Source organism: Sinohyriopsis cumingii, chromosome 6, assembly GCF_028554795.1.
Source record: "Sinohyriopsis cumingii isolate HCF-2022 chromosome 6, ASM2855479v2, whole genome shotgun sequence".
Taxonomy (NCBI): Eukaryota; Metazoa; Mollusca; class Bivalvia; order Unionida; family Unionidae; genus Sinohyriopsis; species Sinohyriopsis cumingii.
In genome coordinates this window covers 41348692-41372206 of record NC_142966.1, presented here as the reverse complement: position 1 = coordinate 41372206, position 23515 = coordinate 41348692, and the positions used below count along the sequence as shown (strand labels likewise).

At 37.4% G+C, this 23515-nt stretch overlaps 1 protein-coding gene across 1 annotated transcript in view; it reads left to right on the top strand.

Annotated features, from left to right (window-relative positions):
• Window positions 1–23515, top strand: part of LOC149796777 (allene oxide synthase-lipoxygenase protein-like) — a 68097-nt gene that overhangs the window by 26400 nt on the left and 18182 nt on the right. The window contains exons 3-6 of the mRNA XM_089960645.1: window positions 9062–9159; window positions 10623–10755; window positions 20212–20307; window positions 21721–21817. Coding sequence (XP_089816771.1) covers window positions 9062–9159; window positions 10623–10755; window positions 20212–20307; window positions 21721–21817 — 424 coding nt within the window. The remainder of the gene's footprint in view (window positions 1–9061; window positions 9160–10622; window positions 10756–20211; window positions 20308–21720; window positions 21818–23515) is intronic.

Sequence of the window (23515 nt, the reverse complement as noted above, 5' to 3'; positions counted from 1 at the left end):
ATCTCAGAGCTCACTTTCTTCGTCTCTGTTTCACTCAGTAGCTCCATGTTTCAATAAATATCTGAATTTAGATTTTAAATATGCAATCATTTGGCATTAATATTGATAGATTATAGTTTTAGGCAAACGTGCGTAACTTTTGTCTCACCGTCGATGCAAAAGGCAAGAAATACTCTACACAGTAGTAATTGTGTTTTCTACGTGATCATTGTTTGATGGCTGGCTGGCCGCTTTTAGTATAGTTGTATTGACAATTTGTTTCTCTTCATACAATCTAAACTGGTACAGCAATACATTCTGCCGCGATACTCTATAAAGTTTAAAAATCTACATCGGCTTAAAAGTCAAAGGTCCAGGTCACGGGGAGGAGGTTCAAGAATCTACATTTGTAGCCAGCTGACTTAACATCACATTTGAAATTTGTACGTCATCCACGCGTGCAATTGTTATTTTATACTTTCAGTGGAACATTTTGAAGCTGAAGGCAGAACTTATTGTTACCAGCAAGATTATTATGTTGACGAGTGGGAACTGGAAGAGTTTGATTGATCTTAGAAATGTATATACAAAGGAAATCTTCTATGAACCCTCGGTAAGCAATTTATACATATGCCAGTAGGACTAGCCTTTACAGTTCACAATGGGGACTTTCACAACTCACATTAAAAGCATTGGAAGCTCTTAAAAAGTCTTTGTAATTAAACTTTACAGAGCTTTAGGAATCATGTTTTTGAGGGACCCAACCCCATGTTAGTATTCAGCTGAAAGATAAAACTGTCGGCCACTTTGGTCATTCGGTAGTGTTACTCTTTATTTATAATTTTTTCAGGTTACACTATGTTTTCGTTACCGTTGTTCACATCGTCACAAGTGCAGGTATTATGCATGGCCAGATTTGGTTAGGCGGGATACTATCTGCATGACTTTACTAAACCCGGAAAATTATACGTACCGGGTCTTTCCGTAAGTTGTGATTGATGTAATAAAGAAAAAAAAGATCAACATTTTGTGTACCTTTTATCACAAATCTCAAACACTACCCCTAATGCTCATACAATTTCCTCTGTTGTTGCCAATTCAGTGTCTTCTATTTTTATTTTTATGCCATGCAGAATAACTATATCATTTGAGTTTAATGAAGTCACAATCTTGATTTGTAAACCTGACCAGTATGGAGTTCCAGTCCACCAAACAGTCAGAAGCTCTGATCCATGCTCCAGGCATAACACTATAAACAGGCTGTAAAGACATTGCTTAGCAACGATGAATAACATAAGTACTACCAAAAACCAGTAGTAGATTTATTTGTACTGTATCATGGGTATAATGGGTACAATCAAAAGAGGTGTACAAAATGAACCATTCTCCAGAAAGGGAATATTAATATCTCTCTCATTGAAACTAAGTTATTGTAGATGATATCCATCAGTACTATAACCTGACAAATTAAAATTTGAAATGAGGCGTGAACATGGCCTCTCATGTATTTAATTATAATCTTCCTTTGAAATGAAGGTGTACATCGATAAAAGCGACCGGTTTTAAACCACATGGTACCATCTACTAACTGTATATACTCGTTTATCAGTCGAGTCAAAGAACAAACTGTAAAGGCCCAGCTGGGTCTATTCAATTTGTTACGATTGACCTGTCGGGAAAAAAACGACATAGATCCCGATCTGACGGCGCAATATAGGATAGCTGGTCAGGTTAGTGTTATCTGCGGGGGGGGGGGGTTGGGGGTTGGAGGGGGCTCAACATGGAAGTGATTATACAGTAATTAAAAGGCTCCGAAGCTTCTTAAAAAGTAACGAGGCGTAGCCGCTAGCTAGCGGGCCTAGCAAACCTAAACGACCTTACATCAAGACATATCTAAGTGAAATCGATATGACCATGCTTTGATGTCTCAGAAATTGTTAGTATAATATTCATTGTGTCTTTCTTCAGCTGACAGACAAGACAAAACTACATCGTTGATGAAATTTAAACGTGGTACTTTCCATCTATATTGCTAGTCACATGACTACCCAATCTCGTAAGCTTATGTCCATGACATCCGAACCCCAATAGGGACGTGATATCAACAAGCAAAATAACTTTCCAGTATTGTAGAAAAATTCAAAAATGTTAAAAGAAAGTCGGGTAATGTTTATAAAAAACCGAAGAAAACAAAAAACTCAACATATTTTTTTTCGAGAAAAATTACTAGAAACCTCTTTCATAGCCTGGAGAAATTTCGATTCGTCAAGCAGAGAACAGATGTCAACGGGTTAGTCACGAGACACGTAGTTGAATCTGTCTTTCTTTAGGCTGATTTGATAAAGGTTTCTCCCGAGAAAGCAATTTCCTACAGGTATAAGCTATGTGTAACTTCGTCCTCTATTGCTTCTGTATTGAAATTGAACCTTATCCCGTGTCGGACGCATCAGTTCACAACACGACCTATTTAGGCAGCCCTGGCAACTTTGGGATTGGTCAGCTGATCAACGCTTTCATTTTGAGCTTTCAATTTTATTTCTTGTCATGAAACCCAGGCAATTTTATTGCATTGTCCTTCCCGAGATAAATCCGTCAACGGACAAGCCATGACGGAGAAATTTGGAACGCATTACTTGTAAAAGCCTATTAACCCACGGAACGGTCGTATCTGTTTCTTGATTTTAGGTCTAGTAACATCTCTGAGTGCTTCAATTAGGTCAGGGTGGGGTTTTAACTGCACTGACCCGCTTACTTGTTGGACTTCGTATTCCAAGTTAGAATATGCTATGATACATATGGTGGGTTCCGTTTTGATATTGGCCTTGCGGAGTGTGTCGAATAAGGTGATTAGGTACCTTCAGTTAACTCTGTAAACAAACTGACGTAATCAATTCTCTCTTTTCCAACACCGATGGAGCACCCTGGGTGAGTTTCGTACTGGTATCTACTTTCGGTTCCTCACTTGACTGTTCTTGGAAGACCGCAGTACATATTATGTTCAATACCCATTTGCCTGCTTTTTATGGCAAACACTCCACGGTCGGCAGAATCACGCCGGGCCTATACAATTATGCTAACACGTTGTCAGTCGTCTTTTACATACTCAATTGACCTACCCAACTGGATTCGTGCGCCGCCGTAAGCAATTTAAGCTTGAATTTATGAGACAATAAATTGAAAGAATGTTCTACCTTCAAACATGATTAACTGCCTGTACATTAACCTTTGCCAGTGCACAATTTTCAAATTTCTCCCTCATTTACAATGTTTAATGGCACCAGACTCATTTTTCTCCGCAGTTGCGCTCAAGGATGCGTCCTATCCTTGCTCTCGCGTAAAATCATTGCGCGAGATAACAGTCACAACTTCAGGAACTTTCAACTTACGCTATGGCATTTTCTCTATCCGCGCTTGATACCAAGTTTTCACCGCTTATATAATGAGAAACCGAAAATCTCACACGGTTCAGTGTCTGGAGTCCTCGATATTTCCGATCGTTATGCGTTGTTGATCTGGAACTATACCATATAATCATCTCATCCGCGTAGAAGCCGTGCAACGGAGCTATAACTTCTTTCGAAGATGCCTTTGTCGATCATATCAACATTACAGCGCGAGGGCACCTCTGGGGTTTAAACTGGATATGCTTTTTTGTGTGTATATGATTATGCCATTGACCTAGATGAAAAACTTTATTGACCAGGAAATGTTTTTAAAACACAACCCCTTGGCTTCTAAGTCGTCTAAGTATAATCTTTAAAGCATGAAGAAACTGAGGTTATTATTGATGAAATTAATTCTCAAGCCATTGGAGAAAAAAAAAAAAAAACACCAACGCAGATTTAGGGCAAAGTCATTCCAGATGCAAGAAAGTTGAGCTTGATATTTCACGTTCGAATCGTTCCATGTGTCGAGGTATATTCCACGCCAGATTATGTTCCGTCGTGGACGGCATTAAATGTGAAAAAATTACGACGACTTATGTTTCGAATGGGCTTTCGTATTTGCGCATTCCGCACGCGATAACACAGATTAGCGTTGAAAATAACAACAACAAAACCGGGGTAAACTCAAATTTGATAACAGAATTTCCCGAACCGGTTTCTGAGGCAACGTTCCGAACGTTCGATGAATTCATCTCCGGAACCGCTGTTAATGCATTCGCTTGAAACAACGGCTTTTATGCGAAGCAACCATTCCTACTGTTACAAAGCAAACATTCATAATTTCAGACTTCAGCTGATCAGTTGTTGCTGAACAACATCGATGGACCATTACGTGCGGATCAAATATATTTCCCGGTTGCTTTGCCTGAATGGCAGGCATAAGATAAAAAGTTTTAACGAGAACATTGCTTATATTTAATCATCACGCAGCAGTTGCTTGACGACGTTGACGTTTATTGGGGGAGGGGGCGCTGTAAGAAGCCACAGCGTACGGTCATGCCAGAATCCGGCAAAATTATTTTGAAATTTACCACTGTTCAAGTTTCGTATGCGATGTACGCGGACGTTCAATGACTGAAGGTTTACGTGAAGCAAACTTCCTTACACCCCTCGCATTGCGGGTCTGGTACACTGTTGTCAGATGTAAATAGTAACTGAGCCTCAAATTTAATATCGCGGCCAGCCTCAGTTGAGGTGTTTCTTAAATCGCTTGAGCTTTACGCTAAATGGATCCTAAAATAGCTCGTCTCGCCTGTGGACATAATTATTACCCTTGAGGACATGAGCAAGTCTTGTTGCTGAGACTAATTGCTGTATATACGAAGAGACTTTCAGTTCCACTGATGAAAAATGCATATCCATGTGACATCACTGGCACGTACAGAGGAGCCGTGCACGGTGCATGAAACCTAGAGCCGAGACAATACTCCATTACAACAAGAATTCCAGTTGTGCTTAATAAAATGCGCCGTGTACAGTGACCACTTGATCATGCAATTAGTCGCAACGGCAAGGAATGCACAAATAAGTGTAATTCGTATTCAGCATGGAAAAATAAGTGTCGTTAAGGCTGTCCCAGCTTCAGTTCCTTGATTTGCTATAGTTCCTCAATTCCACCTTGGACAAACTCGTCAACAAACGTGCGTCTGGATTTCTTTACAAGCGGACGTCAATCTGTTCAAGGTTGAGTTGCCTAGGATGAGCTGCATTTGAGTTGGAACTTCTAACGGACATCAATCAATATCTGTTTGATAAACGTGGAGTCTGTGGAAATGATTTTAATGCCAAGACACCGTGGCTCACGTGAATAACCCGGGCGTGGATGGATACCCCACATTCACGAGCAATTACCTTCTGTACCTGGATCAAAAGAACATGTATACATGGGCGATGATGCCACATATACCAATAGTTGAGTTTTTCAGCGGATCGATCCCGCGCCATGGATATACAGAAACACGTACATGGGTACAATAGTATCAGCGAGATCGGATACTTCTTCGATGTCGACCTGGATTATTCGTACGAGTTTCACCACGTGCAAACCGATTATCGGTTGGCCTAAGAATTGATGTTGATGAATCAGTCGTGGCTGTCACTGTGTCAGTGTGCTGTCGTGTACGATACATCGAGCTTCCACATCGGTAAAGTTCACCGAATGTACCAAGCTGGTTCGAAGTTTGAGCCAGAAACTGAATTTTAGTGTCCATGTACGAGTGTGTGTGTACGATATCTGCCGTGTGACAGTTTATAGTGATGTCTAGAGCACTGTGGCGTCATGACGCAGCCACGTAGCATGATGTCCCACCCAGTCACATTATCGTGACACCAGGCCGACCAGTCCTAACACTAACCTCTTAATGCTGAGCGCCAAGCGATGCAGCTGTTAGTACCATTTTTGTAAGTCTTTGGTATGAAACTGTCGGGGATCGAACCCACGACCTCCTTCATCCGAGGCGGACGATCTAACCACTAGGCAACCGGAGCGGTGTCCATGTACGATAATAAAATATTAAGGAGGCAAAACGAGCTCCACGCGTGGCTGTAGAAAAATATATCCCGCACAAAAAATACTTTGAATGTCTACATCAGCAGCGCAAGATTACACATACGGAAAACATGGCACTGACGTGTATGGGTTTGTCCTCGTCGATTCTCAAGCACTGAATTTTAAATTTCCCGGCGAAGTCACCAATTTTGTGTACGGGCATCACGTGATTGAAGTCCGAGAAGGCTTGGCCTAAGTTTTTTATTTGCGAGAACGATTCCCAACTCTTCTCGCACCAATGCTCCTTTTGAAGGCTTTACCTCTCGTTGTTGGACTTCGGATGGGTCTGGCGCTAGATCATAGTGTTTTTGTTGTCCTGGAATAATAATCCGATGCGGGATCGTGAATGGATTGACGGATCATACTGGGTCAGTAGTAACCCATTGTCCGTTTTTAAGCTTTCCCTGGGGTGTACAGATGCCCAATCAAATTGTCTTCAAGTAAGTGAAGCGCCGTGGTTGCGGTGGCATCGCTCTCATGACCTCCACGGTTTAAGTCTGCATTTCATCAGATAATTTCAACCCGATTGTGTGTGGAATTTCATTGTTCAACACGGCTATGACAGGCGAAGGCACTCCATCCTCTCGCGAGGTCGATCAAAGAATGAACAATTCTTGCATGTACTGGAACCCGAATGAGCAAGTATGCCGTTGAGTCATTTGACGATAACGTGGTCGTTCTGCACTCTGATGTGTCCAAGACGAATCGGCATATGGTGTTTTGCCAAAGAGACAGGAATGGTTTCAAGAAAATGCTTGGATCCACGTGCAACAGCTAGTCACGTGAATAAATACGTTCGAACGTGTGTGCGACACGTGTTAAATCTTTGAACGTCAGCGGCTCCGTTTTTCTATGTGTATCTTCTGGCTACATACGCGACGGTTAACACATATTTGTATTTGGTCCCGTGAAATCGATCATGTCGGAGAACAGGATATCCGCCTGGTGAATTCGTTTGGAGCTCTCGCATCAACAAATCAACAGGAAATATATCTTGAGTCAGGTAAACAAATCTGCAACAACGTTTGTTTGGCCAGCCTCACTCTGGCAACGCTATTACTAACTTTTGCCATACTTGTTAACTTACCAACGGATGCTTTACCCTTCCATCAACCTGAAAGACTGTAACATATTGCGGTCAAATTCAAGTCAGAATTCATGTTTGTTTTATCGGGGCTTTGCCTCAAATGAGTGTAATTTGTCCAACAAATGCAACCTTGGCCTCAACGACTCATTTGATGATTCATTCTTTATACGATAGCCGGTTCCATGATCGTGTTCAAGCCATGAATGAAACCACATTAGCGCCTCGATGTACAGCGATTTCTTAAATATTTTGTACTTTATACCATGCTTATAACATGCAGCATCTACGAGATTAACTGGTTCTTGTGCGTGCTGCACCTGGTAGTGATGCATCTGGATAAGGTTTGCCTGTCGAGCAAATGCACAACTCTGGTGTAAAAAGTGGTTAGAGCGTCCGCCTCGGTTGCGGTAGGTCGTGAATTCGAATCCCTGCCAAGTAATACCAAAGATATCTGAAAATGGTTCAAGAATATGCATCACCAGGTGCTCAGCATTATGAATTTAGTGTTATGACTGGTTGTACTGATGTCAGGATAATGTGACTGGGTGAAACATGATGATATATGCCTGCATCATGATGCCCCAGTGCTAGACATCACTATAAACTGTGACACTGCAGACATCGTAGCGATATGACTGAAACATCGTTAAAGCTACGTTGTAATCATACACTCGCGTACATAGCGATCACGTTATTAATTGAACTGTGCTGGATACTCACAACGATCAACGCTAAAGAAATCACGGAAGTGGAACAACAGATGTGAGATGATACCACTTAAAGAGCATATATACTTTCAAAATACGAGAGCATGGATAAGGTTGTAGATGCTATTTGCAGAATCGTCACCGGAACTGTTGGCATGGGTATTGGTAGAATTTGAACTATAGCAACTGTCCTGGGCATTCCAGGTGGCGTTGATGTCGGAGTTATAGCAATAACAACTGGTATTGCTGATGCCGCTGCAAACTAATTCATTACAACCATCCCAAACGAGTACATATCTATTCAGAAATACTTAGAGCAGAAGAAATTAGTCTGAATACAAATACTAAAATATACTCAGTGGTCGTCGAAGATAAAACCACTGCCACGGCAAAGTTCGAGATGGTGGTGGTGGAATGGAAAACATCAGATGATTCACAAAAACACAAAACTGCAGGGCAGTACCGAAACAGGGGTGGGATTTACAAACTGTACAAATCTAGTAAACGGTTCAAAACTAATTTGCCATGATAATCGCAGAGGGGGTTTCACTCGCGCGATGCGTTCATTGGCACGCACTCGAGTGAACGTTTGTGCCGAGAGGCAAAGTCGTTGCGGCCGGGGGTGGGGAGGGGTGTGTTTGAAGGCTTTGACCCAGATCGGTATATAAATCTAAAAGTCCTATTATCAAACAACTGGAATTTGGATGGACCACAAAGTCACTGCGAGATGCATGTAATTATTCATCTTTTCATGCCAAGCAAGTGTATATACTATTATTAAGTATTGATCTAAATAGTTTCCTTATTATGACCCAGGGGCTATATGACTATTTCTTGTTATGACCCAGGGGCTATATGACTATTTCTTGTTATGACCCAGGAGCTATATGAATATTTCTTGTTATGACCCAGAGGCTATATGACTATTTCCTACGGGATATCGATTAATGGTGCAATTAGATTTTAACTCTTACGGGTGAGGTACCTACTCCTTATTTCGTCTATCCAGTACGGCCATAACGGCAATAAACGTCTTAACGGCTCGACCTACCTGACCATAGCAGCTTACATGGATACACACACATGTATATTCACAAATATACACACATGAACATACACGTATTCTTCAACTGTGTTCTTTCTTATATGCATAACAATTTATATGGATTCAGTTGCTTTGCTACATTTGTGAAAATTGTTTACTCTGACACGTTTGTTGTTCGTTATTGTTCTTACCAAAGACAATAGATTTGCATTTGACTTGCATGGTGAAAAAGACACTTTTTACTTCTAGGGGACAAAACGCTGGGGGAATGATCTGTGTTTTGGACAGCAGCGGATTGCTAGTGTGAATCATTCATTGATTGAGTTATGTACGAAACTTCCAGAAAAGTGAGTATAACCATCATCAGTTGGACAAGTGATAACTTATTTGACGAAGGATAAACATTTCTGTTCATTAGCGTAGCATTTTCCGTGTATCTTGCAAGTTTTTCACTGGAAAATTATACCGCTTTCTTAGAGGACATTTTAAGCTGATCGTAAAAGAGCACATAAAATTGGATGAAATATAAGCAAATTATTACAACTTAAAAGTTATACATATTACAAAGGGAAAAGCTGTCCAGTTGTCCAGCAATTATTAAATTATGCATCTCCTTATCAAAAATGGTAAGTGCAAAATGTTATTTAAGAAACATTTACTTTAAAAGAGGTATCCACTTCAATAGATAAAACATCTGTTTTCGATGTGCAAGTGTGGTTGATGTATAAACTTACAACATTATAAATAGGTCGTTATATAATAGATACCTCATGATAAATATTTATAAAAAAATCAAAAATAAAGAAATACATGGCCTATTTTACACTTATTATACAATGTTGACCAATAAAACATCTTAATCAACATTTCTACAATGATATCGAAATTTTAAACCATACTTTACTTTATTAACTGTGACATGCATTTCTCAAAGTGTATTGTGCGACATAAAGACCCTTTTTGTTCTCCATGAACTGAAAAGGGAGACACTGAAAAGGGAGACAAATAAATTAATATTGAAAACTGACCAAGATAAGTTCCGAAAATAAAGAGAAAATGTAGCCGAATTTATGGTTCAAGTCTGAATAATTATACAATATCTGACATTATTGAAGCATAGCAGATGTCACTATGATTTGAGAAAATTTATGTAAATAGGAATTCAGAGAGCTTTATAAAAAGCAAGATGCCGAATAATTTAGAAACGATTGAGAATATGTTAGACTTTATAATCATGTCTTTAGGGAAATACTCTTTCAAATTGATGTTCCAAATGCAACATAAATGTGCTATCATGTTGATTCACGAAGCTACAGTGGGTCGTGACTATAATGCTATTTATAGGAGACAAGATAGGTCTACTGTGATATAGATCTGGTCATCTAATACATTATATAAAAAAAACATACTTCAGCCAGCATAATGAGACCCATGACCATACCCATCTTATATCAGTGCCCGTGTTATACCGATGCGCATTATAATAGGATCACTATACCCGAGTTATATAGGGCCGCATTATAAAGGTTTCTATTCATATTGTAAAAGGTAGGTCATGGTGACCCACATTTCTTGCTCATTTGATGATTGTATTTTTGTATGATCAATTAGCACAGAGCAATCATAACATATTGCATTTTGTGGAACCATATTAAACTGTGAAATTCTCATTTTCAGTTCAATTTGCATGATATTAAGAATCACGACAATTGAATTATTTGCACTTGGTAACCATTAATGTAGTCATTATATGGCTTAAGTGCCTTCCTTATAGTATTTTGATAGTGTTCATACATGTAATTTTGAAAAGGTTAGGTGTAACAGATGAAATGTTGCGACCATTGCTTGAGGGCTGTACACTGCAGCAAGTCATTGACGCCAAGAGACTTTTCATTTGTGACCTGAAAATTCTGGATGGCATAAAACACAAGAAAGGCTTTTATGTAAGTATTTCATTACGTATTTACTGTACGATAGATGAATGGAAAATGTCTAGAATCCCATTCAAACTGATTTGTTGATCACAAGCAGATGTAGAATGTGTAATTACAATATCCAAAAATGTTTTCTATCTAGTAGAGAGCTCTGTATCAGAAAGAATATTTTATGTCCATTTATCCTGAATACAGTTTATGTTGTGATCGGGTAGGTTTAAGTATTTAAGACAGAGACATGTGCATCTTTAATCTTGTAGATATCCTTAAGGTTTTTTGCATTTTTATTTCAACATCAAAATACCATTTAGCCTCAACTGCATATTGCATACCGTAACTGTGACAGGTGAGTAAATATACAGCATTACGTGTAGTATAATGACTTTTTAACTCGAAAGTATACTGAGGTTGGTATAAGTGCATCCAAAGATTTTAGATTTATCTATTTTGATGCAAAAGTCCAGTTTATGGTATCAATATGCAGTTCTTTATTTGCGACTAATTTACTCTTTCCCATTACAATAACTTTTCATCATCAATGGCCTGCCGTTGTGTCATATGTGACGTGCAGTCAATCTCTGGAGTAATATACAAATATTGTCCATAATGGTTTAAAAGTTTCTTGTCACCAATGTCCGAAGATATACAGAAGAAAGGAAGTCCTAAATAAACTTTTTGAGAAAAGCCATCACAATCCGACGGATGCATCCACCAATGGATCCAAAGGTCAGATTCCATGGAGTTTGGCATTTTTGTTCTCAATGAATACTAATGCAAGTTGAATATACTCTTCTTCTTCCAATTGTTTGAATACTGCAGATTATGAAGATACTAATTTACTGATGTCAGGAATTTCATTTGAGAATATACCGAATCCAACGATGAAACGAAATCCATCACCAGTCGATATGAATTCATCCGACTCAGCCTGCTCCACTCCTGACTGGCTCTGGGAAATAAATGTCGATTCATCAATCTTTTTGGACATCTTTATGATCCCACTAGAAACTATTTTATCAACAATACGCCAATCCAGTTAATCCTGAAACAAAAAAAAAAACTTGTAAAATACCACGGTGGTGTTATACTTGTAGATTTAAAAAATTGTTTAGTTTTTATCATATAATAAATAATTCTAGAGTTCTGGAGGCATTCTTGTACCCCTATTCTCACGTAAGACTTAAATTTGGTTTGGAGTTTAACTGCTAATATAAGTTGAATTCCAGCTACATGAACTATTATGTCATCTAAAGAGAATGGAACGGCTGTAAACCTTATAAGGTGATATTAAACCGGGAATGATAATTTAACAAGTTCCAAAAGCGCCTGCACTGGCATCTAATGCGTATATAACCTCACACCGACAAGACATGGTGATCAGTTGAACCAATGAATCAACAACAAATGAGTTAGTGAGAAATGGATAACGAAACCGATAAAGGACAAGAGGTGACTGGATCACCTCAGCAGATGGCAGGGAACGACTCCATATTCCTTCTGGCATTAAAATCCCTTTGAAATAATGTAGTTTCTAGCAGCTATTTTAAGACCGAAGCTATCATGTGTTGCATCATATTACTGTCTTTATAAATGAATCAGTGGAATGACTGCTTACTAGGTGCATTTGTAATTGTGATTTGAAAATCATCCGACTTTTTCCGTTAACTCTGAAAACCGATTATCTTCAAGATATGCCTTAGAAAACGTAGAGGGTGGTTTAGTTATCACTGTCTCTTTATCCTGTTGTAATACGTGATCAAAATTACACATATTTTGCAATGTAGATTTCAAGCGATTTCAATGATCTCAAATTACATCAGCCATACTAATGTGTATAGTTCACAATATCTATTATTTCTCTCAATCCAGATATGCCTACCTGTCACATCTAAACTGAGCAAATAGTTTCCTAAGGAAATACGATAATCCACTTGAGAGGTATTTTTCCGGTCCTAATTCCTTTTATGCTATAATACCCATATGTATGTGGGTTGTTAATATTACTTTGCCAGTTTTGTAGTGTTGAATCCTTAATCCTGTGCCAAAAATAGTGCGAAAAATTGTTTTTCGTCTCCAACATCTTGACTTAGCCAAACATACCCAAAACCGAAACGAAATAACATGTCATTAACTTCGGTGCCCAGGTGACACGGTTTGTTTCATCTAATCTATTCAGCATTAAATAACATTGGTGTGGGTATCGAGTTGAAGGCATTCTTACGATCTTCAACCAGTATTTAACGCGACGTAAAAGATACGAGGTACAAGTGGATAACTTCCGCACTCCTCCAACACAATCGCATCATTGGTAGATTTAGGAACACCTAAATACTGTTTGCAAAAAGTGTGTTGCACAATTTCAATATCCACTAAATTCATATCCCCAATTTCTGACCCATGACAAACAATTGGTTTTATCACCCAATCAACATTTTTAAATGCATCCTCTACACTAAAACAGTCGAATCGGTTTTGCTAATTCATAATCTTTGAAGTTGCTTTCTTTGCCTCAGCTGCTACTATTTGCTTTCCTTTCGTCCAAACCAACTTTGGGATGAAAAATAAAACCATGTATTCGTAATAAGGTACATAATTCAATACGACCTTCTTTTAAAACCCATACCTCCTTTTGCTTGAGATATCCCCCATTTCTGAAAACAATGATTTTACTTTTATTGAGGTTGACCATCATATCAGTTTTATCACAAAAGCGTTCGATAACATTTGTTTGGTTTTGAAGTAGTTTTACTGTATCGGCGCAATTAGCAACATCATCAGCGTAAAGTATTGCGAAAATATCATCAATATCTTCCAAAATAAATACACCTCTGTTGAATTCTAGCTTCAGTTGTGTAATCAAATCATTAATAAAAAGGGAGAAGGAAACAAACATGATTGGGCTTAAAACACAACCTTGCCTTGTACCTGATGTATATTTTAAATAAGTAGTAGTTAGATTTCTATGCATATCTATCAAAATGTTTACTATTTACCATTCATACCCTTACCTATTATTGACGACCATACTATATCATGCTCTAATTTGTCTAAAGCTTTTAAAAAATCTATAAAAAGACAATAAAATCTGCCTTTTCTTTTGGATATATATATTTCTGAGCTGAAGCCTGAATAATAAAGATATTGTCACATGCTGAGTATTTTTTTTCCTAAAGCCTGCCCGTGTTTCGTCTAAAACACAATTATCTTCCGCCCACGTGTACATACGAGTATTTAATATATCAGTAAAGACTTTGCATAGAGTATCAATAAGAGAAATACCTTTGTAATTGTTTGGATCGTTCTTGTCACCGCATTTATATATAGGACAGATGATCCTCTTCTCACACTGTTTGGAAAATTAACCGGATTCAAATCTTGTGTTGAATAGAGCGTTATGGTTGGTAAGATCGTTTCCTTCGTGCACTGATTAAAACGAGTAGGTATCATATCAGGTCCAGGGATTTTGTTCTTTTTTATTTTAAGTAATCTTCTCATAATTTCATCATTTGTAGTTGTAATATTTAAATCAACATGCAAGTGAGGTAGTTCTTCACTAACAATATTGTCAGAGTCATCCAACTCACACACAGGCTCCATCAATAAAGATTTAAAGTATTCATACCAGGTTTTGGGGAAGATATATTCTACTTCTTTTTGAGAATAATGCATTTCCCGTTTCAAAATATGCCAGAAATGTCGAGCGGTTTTCCTTGCTTGAGTTAATTTGTTCATCTGGAATTTTCTAGTGTATTTTTTATTGAGTGCGATTCTTTCTTTAAAAGCTGTTTTATACTCTCAATGCAACTTAAGGTCAGCTCCAGCATTTGAGAATCTAAATCGTCTTTGCCAGTAGTTTTTATTATACTTCGCCTTATTGCATTATTTATACCATCAAAGTGGTTCCTTCGTTATTATTTTAAGTGCAGTACCTCTGGTTTGCAAAACTGAACCTATATTCTGATACAGTTGAACTAATATTCTGAGAGAGAAGTCAGTATCAGCTTCAAGATACCTGAATACATCATTCGTTATGTCTTCAAAGGCTGTGCTAAACATTCTTACAAATGACCGTATATTGTCTTCAGTAAGACGAAAATGTTTCCATTTAGTAACAATACAAGTATGAATATTAATTTTCTCAACATCACAATAGGTTTGATGATCATTAACATCCAGAGTTTAGGAAACATTATCTTCATTTAGCAGATGCTGAGCTAATCTAATTGAACAGTATATTGGAACATGTATTGATTCATCTCTAGTACCTATCCCAAAGCTGGTGATATACCTAAATAGTTCAATGGAACCTATTATATAGTCAACTATGCTGCAACCGTTATGAGTTATGCGTGTGAGCGGATCGTTGTTATCATTAGAGAACTTTCCATTCATAATATGAAAATATTAAAATTTCCACATAAATCTATTAACGAGAAGCCAAAATTGTTATACACTTTATCGTCTTTTGAATGCATCTGCATTGAAAAATTATCTGTATCATAATCAACACTGCATCCATACACAAAATCAACATTGCATCCATACACAAAATCAACACTGCATCCATACACAAAATCAACATTGCATCCATACACAAAATCAACACTGCATCCATACACAAAATCAACATTGCATCCATACACAAAATCAACATTGCATCCATACACAAAACCAACACTGCATCCATACACAAAATCAACATTGCATCCATGCACAAAATCAACATTGCATCCATACACAAAACCAACACTGCATTCATACACAAAATCAACATTGCATCCATACACAAAACCAACACTGCATCCATACACAAAATCAACATTGCATCCATACACAAAACCAACACTGCATCCATACACAAAATCAACATTGAATCCATACACAAAACCAACATTGCATCCATACACAAAATTAAGAGTATCTTCAGGGTTAAAAATCTTCAAAATTAGTAATTCTAGCATTAAAATCTCCCGATAAGAAAGATAACAATTTCTATATTGGCTTTTGATCGTAAATAACCTCTGGCTTAATAATTAAATTCCATCTTTATTAATATTGTTATATATTGGAGAATATTCAGGGGAAATGTATGTGAATACCATAATGCACCTATTATTGGAAATTATGTATCTATACTCATGATGAACACCATATTTAACTTCTTTAAACCATGGCGCACATTATATTGACTTGTATTGTATTTTGTAATATGGGCAGGTGGATTCAATTACTGAATAAAGTATTATTATTATTATCACGAAGAATTTCGACTCGAATTCGCTTTCATAAATTCGCCATTGTTTTTCCAAATATGGAATTATTCATGGGCTTGAAAAAGTCCTCCTGAAACTAATTTGTAGCGTCCGTTTCCTATTCATCTGTATGTAGGGCGTTATCCATGCTTTGTTAGTGAAATTCAAGTATTCGATGGACTTTACTTGTGCGTATTCCTAATCATAAATAACACTGCAGATGTTGTACACGGACACCATATTTATTTTGTGGTCAAGAGATTTAGGACAAGATTGGTACATTTTGTAAATTTACGTACTGATTCGTTCACGGATATAAACTGACGTCGGAGCACTGACCACGGTTCCGATGGTAACAGATGTGTTTCGTTGTTTGCGCGCGTGCATTGTGATTTGCCACTGCAATTTCACAACGAAGTGAGTCATCGACAAACAGATGTATGTCAACATCAGTGAGAAATTCGAGCTCGATTTTAAGTTTTGAGAACAATGCAACCCAGGCCATTCGAGGTGACGTAACATACATAATGTGCAGGGTCTAACTCATATATCAGTGTCACAAAATGCTTCAAAAACATCAGCAAGCAACAACACGTCAGTGTCACAAAATGCTTCAAATACATCAGCGAGCAGCAACACATAAGTATCACAAAATGCTTCAAATACACCAGCGAGCAGCAACACACCGGTGTCACAAAATGCTTCAAATACACCAGCGAGCAGCAACACATCAGTGTCACAAAATGCTTCAAATACATCAGCGAGCAGCAACACATAAGTGTCACAAAATGCTTCAAATACACCAGCGAGCAGCAACACATAAGTGTCATGAAATGCTTCAAATACACCAGCGAGCAGCAACACATAAGTGTCACAAAATGCTTCAAATACACCAGCGAGCAGCAACACATCGGCGTCACAAAATGCTTCAAATACATCGGCGAGCAGCAACACATCAGTGTCACAAAATGCTTCAAATAGATCAGCGAGCAGCAACACATAAGTGTCACAAAATGCTTCAAATACACCAGCAAGCAGCAACACACCGGTGTCATAAAATGCTTCAAATACACCAGCGAGCAGCAATACATAAGTGTCACAAAATGCTTCAAATACACAGCGAGCAGCAACACATCAGTGTCACAAAATGTTTCAAATATATCAGCGAGCAGCAACACATCAGTGTCACAAAATGCTTCAAATACATCAGCGAGCAGAAACACATCAGTGTCACAAAATGCTTCAAATACATCAGCGAGCAGCAACACACCGGTGTCACAAAATGCTTCAAATACATCAGCGAGCAGCAACACACCGGTGTCACAAAATGCTTCAAATACATCAGTGAGCAGCAACACACCGGTGTCACAAAATGCTTCAAATACATCAGTGAGCAGCAACACATAAGTGCGCAAATAAAGATCATGATAGTAGCCCATGATTGTTTGTTCAAATGTGGATTAACTTTCTTTGCATGCTTATATTCGATAGTAGAAATACCGTCACGCAACGATATATTCCAACATAGTGTGAGCCCAAATTACCCATTACTGAGTATGGTACCAACTCGAATACGATCAGACATTGTGCATTTGTATCCAATAACATACAATGCATTGAAGCATTTGTAAATACCATCAACAATTTTTGTTTCGTTGTTTTCAGCAATAGGTTCTGAGAATCTTGTCTAATGTTTGTCCAACTCCAATGATTGCGTTGTTCCTCTTCTTCTGCTCTGTTGTACATTATTTCGTAACACTTTTGAAGATTGGCGAGTGTGGATGCCATCGCGCATTAAAATATCAAATTCATTTACCCTTTATGATCGTCACTACTTATGCTACTATATTCGCTTTACATTTCAATTTCATCCTCTTTATCTATTTAACTATCTGTATTTATTCTTGTCTTGAAGAATATAAACTAATGTATTGTCAGTTTTTTTTCTGATAGTATTCGATAAGTTGACATCATTGCTTCTCCAAAATAATTCCTATAATTCCTACGTTAACAAATTTATCAATATGTTCAGAAACTCCTTTTGGAAATCTTTGATAATTATGTCTGGTGCATTTAATCGAAATAGTTATTTATTCTTTTCCATAATATTATATACATTCTACTGATCTGAAGTAGTGATATCACGATTGTACATACCCATAAAATGTTTCAAAATACTACACGCATCTGTATACATTTCCCCATTTATATATTCCAATGTAATTGTTTAAGATACATGGAAATATCACCGCTGGGTTTGTATTTGTGAATTGGTTTGTTGGAGATTATTAGGACGCTACCAGTTGTAAGCTCTTGCATGCTAATTTCTTATGATTAAGAAAACGCAATCAGTCCATATCAATTACAATGGTTTAATAGAACCCTATATGAGCCCCTAGTGTGTCAAGCGACATACTAGAGGGCCTATATGTTAATGGTGGCGCTATACAGTTTCGCATTTTGCATAGGGTTAGGAATTTAAAGAAAAAGAATGTCCCCGGCTTTCCTCACTGGTTATACTGGCTATTTAAAAAAGACCTTGTATATCTTAGGTATAATGCAAAGAACCTTTAATTCCCTTTATTTTGGTGTATGATTGATGGGTGTACTATGGGTTATAGAGTATACAGCTTGGCCTTACTTCAAATGTGCACCTTTCAAAAAAGTGCTAGCTCTACTTGGTCATTTTCACTTCCTGAACTTCAGAGGTCATTTGTATAAAAAAGAGCCGATAACTTTTTTTACATTTTATATATTTGGTAATTCATTCATTGCACTTTCAGAAGCTGGTATTGTCTAGTCTGGCAAAATTCATTTTCCCTATTTTAATAGCTGCTATGTATAGTGTACTTTAGACTAATTCAGACTGATTTTTTAACACAAGGGAGCAGTCATTTTAGTTAGCAGTGTGCTTAAATCATGTAAAATTTCCAAAAGTACAATATCCAAAAGAAATATCATCCACATTACATTAATGTAGCATAGAGGTATGCAAACATTCTCTCCACTGTGCATGTTTTAAATGCGAACTACTTCACCTTACATACGTCACTCTCTCAAAAGTACTTATTATCTGGTGAGCGCCACCAATAAAACCAAACATGTCTCAAATTGTTTGCGTGCCACGCAGGGACGTCATTTCAACTTTTTTCGGAGGGAGGGGGACAAAACTTGAGGGGGGGGGGCAAAACTTGACGGGCTTATTAATTTTTGTATATGGGCTAAAACAAGTTTACAGCACATGCAAACTGGGGGGGGGGGCAAGTGCCCCCCTGCGACCTCCCAAAATGACGTCCCTGGTGCCACGCACTTGTAATTTACAACAAACTTACATCATCAAATTCCATTTTTTCATGTACATCCAAATTCGGCATCGTCATCTCCTCAATCATTAAGAAACATTATTTTCCGACAGTTGGACTAAAAATGTTAATCTTACCATCGGTAGTTTTTGGCGCCTTTTCTCTCTCAGCCACTGACTAATAGTATGCTTAGAAAGTAAAGGAACAACTCTTATATAAAGTAAAGAGGCTGATGGATAAATATGTGCGCATACCTTCCACAAGAAGCGAATATACAAGCCACACCATTTTAAATTACAACTGCATGACTTATTATATAACCCCTTGTAATAGTAATCTTGCATAGCCAGTGCAATAATTCAAGTAGCTGCGATATCAGTGAGTCACGATTTTGGCTGGCTTCTGTATGAAGAGAAGCAATAACGCTTTGAGATTTGGCTCGCCGGTATTACTCATTATTTAATTAAATCAAGAAAACAGCTTATTTCTAAATAAATATACAAAATATACAAAATAATTGACTACATCTCCATACAGGAGTCAACTGATTGGCCAAAATACAACAGACCGATTCAGTGTAAGGCTCCTTATCGACGGCCAACCATCACAAATGCTGCCACCATGTACAGCCATTGTTGAAAATGTATTTGTCACACCACATTCTCAAAGACATGCAAAATATTAGTAGTGAAATGATCAGGTCCCTGCCTCAGGACATTGAGTCATTGGCTACTAATATAATTTAATATAATAGCGGCATTCCATGATACATGTCGATGTACGTTCAGAAATACGGCAGTATATATATATATATATATATATATATATATATATATATATATATATATATATATATATATATATATATATATATATTGTTTTTAATTTTTAAACTCTATCAATTTTCTCAGATGTGTGTTCCTATTGCATTATTCCTGGTGAATGGCAACCAGGAGCTGGTTCCTATAGCAATACAACTGTACCAGCAGAAAGGACCAAACAATCCCGTAAGTTTCTTTTCTGTAGGCCATTGGCCCATTATACAACAGTTGCCTAAGAGTTTTTTTGCAATGTAAAATGCCATATTATAACACAATTACCAGAGAGTGAGTTGGAAAGAAAAGAAATATGAGCAAGTACACTAAAACTTTGATTAAGATGAAACGGGAATAACATCAGAAAGCCCTCATATTATTTATGGGTGAAAGAAATATTGTTTTAAACACATTACTTGTCTTTAATTATTGTTGATAATGTAGTTAAATATCCATTTGATCTCTTCCATCGAATGCTGAAAAAATATTGTGGTAAGTGTCTCAAATTGTGTGTAAAATTATACCCAATGATATACTTTGTCTGCTTTCATTTTTAAGTAATGTAATGTATTTGCTGTCATTTAAATAACATAATCTCAATATGTTATAAAGTGAAACATGAATATATCAAACTTTCAATATATCTATTGCTAAAACAAATCGTGGTCCATGTTATCATTAAAAGCTAGTCATGACCAATGTTATCAATAAAAGCTACTCATGTACCATTTTATCATTACGAACCATTTCATGACCTGTCATTACTGAACCTACTCATGACGGATGGTATAATTAAAAACCATTCATTGCCCATGCCATTATTAAGCACAGCTCATGTCCCATTTTATCATCAGGAAACACTCATGGGCCATGTTATCATTAAAACGCACCAATGGCCAATGCTACCATCAAAAACCATTCTTGGTTCGTTTTATCATTAAAACAAGCACTCATGGCCCATGCTATCGTTAAAAGCGACTCATGGCTCATTGCATCATTAAAAACAACTCATGAACCACGTTATCACTAAAAAGAAACACTCCTGTCTCCTGCATTCCTTAAACACCATTCATGGCCATGTCATCATCAAAAACAATATATGACCCATGCTAGAACCATTCATGGGCAGTGTTATCATTTAAAACCACTCGCGGACCAAAAAATCCACTCATGGTTCATATTATCATTAAAAACCACTTGTGGGCCATGTTATCACTAAACCCCACGCATGGCTTCATGTTATCATAAGATCCATTCATGCCCAATATCACCATTAAAAACTACTCATCATTAACAACCATTTCTGACTCATGTCATCATAAAAACAACTTGTGGCTCATGATATCATTACAAACAGGTATGGACCATGTTATGATTAAGAGTCTCTCGTGGTCCATGCTATCAATGAAAACCACTAATGGTCCACATGATCAATAACATATCTTGATAAACTTCGCATATAGATGAGCACTGAAGTAAGATTCTTTGTCCATCTTTCGCTACTCGGTTCAGTTCTCTTCTTTCTGTCCATTTATTGCTCAATCCAAAGGATTCTTATCCTTCGTACATCATAATGCTGATATATCAAGTGCATATCGTTTACAGGTTTTCCTGCCGACAGATCCCCCATACACCTGGATGCTGGCGAAGATGTGGTACAACAATGCTGATGCAGCATACCATCAGGCTCTCACTCACCTGGGTAGGATAGCAGTCATTTCTTAAAGCACTGAAATCTTTATTATCTCACTCACCTGGGTAGGATAGCAGTCATTTCTTAAAGCACTGAAATCTTTATTATCTTATTCACCTGGGTAGGATAGCAGTCATTTCTTAAAGCACTGAAATCTTTATTATCTCACTCACCTGGGTAGGATAGCAGTCATTTCTTAAAGCACTGAAATCTTTATTATCTCACTCACCTGGGTAGGATAGCAGTCATTTCTTAAAGCACTGAAATCTTTATAATCAAGCAAACTGCAAATAATCAGACATGTGACCAAAATTGGACAAAATCTCGCCCTCGATAACTCGCCCATATTGGGGTCCAAAAATTTAGACTGCAATATACCAAGTGCACTAGTTACAGAGGAACCGCAACAAAACGACAAAGGGGATGCCATTCCTGCTGGTCATCGAAAAGAAAAGCAAGAGATGGGGGTTGAGTTACAGAGCTGTTTAATGATTCAATACTCCTTGTATAATATCGTTGGGAACAGTTGTCAATAAAGAGTTTATCTAATGAAATCCTTTGCTCTTTTTGTATAGATTACCTTTAATTTCAATTACCATAACCTATATTTTCCACGAGGTCTCACAAACATCACATGTATGCAGAGAAATAGTGAATTACGTCACTAGTTTTTCATATTGTTGACTTCTAAAAAAAGATTTCAGGGACATTTGTTTTGTTAAACAACCGTCGACGTCGAAATCCGGTTTTTAAAAATTACTTCATTAGTAAAATATTGATACCGTGATTTGATTGCAATTTATTGTGAAACTTCTCATCCCTGAGGAAATGTCTTTGTGTCAGTTCAGGAATTATAAGCTGATTATAAATGCAGAAAATAGCTTCTCCATAGAAAAGCGTATCTATGCATTCTCCATAGAAAAGCGTATCTATGCATTCTCCATAGAAAAGCGTATCTGTGCATTCTCCATAGAACAGCGTATCTGTGCATTCTCCATAGAACAGCGTATCTATGCATTCTCCATAGAAAAGCGTATCTGTGCAACAAAGCTTCTTATTCACTGCTCATTTCTCTTGTTCAAAATAATGGCCTTACTGTCTTTGATCATATTTGTGAATAAGCAGGTTAATTTCAAGCAGTCTAATTATAGTACTTAATAATAATTAGAACAGTTTTCGATTGATCAATTGAAATGAGTTGACCTGACACATGACCGTGACCGCTAGCTCTTATCCAGGTAGGATTTTTGCCTGTCTTTATACTTTTCTTTTAGTCCATCCTGTTATTTGATTTGATACAACAAAGGTACTTACAGTGTTAATACAAAGCAAGTACACTTTTAATTGAGTATAACAATACAATACAACAAAATTCTTCCGCAAGTCGGAGATCAAAACAAGGTCGTCACTTAATTAGGTTCCCTCAGAAATGTGTGTGTGTGTGTGATTTGGATTTTTAACGTAGCTTTAAAATGGTTTCAGTCATATCGCTGCAATGTCCACAGTGTGCCCGTTTATAGTGATTTCTAGCACTGGGGAATAATGCCGCAGACATGTAGCATCAAATGCTGCCAGCAATAGGCATTGGTGATGTTTTCATTGATAATAATGTTTTCGAATATTTTTATTTATAATGATGAAGATTTTTGTTTGGAAAGAAAATGTAACAAATTATACCACTGTTTTTAAAGGTTGAAACCTTCATGA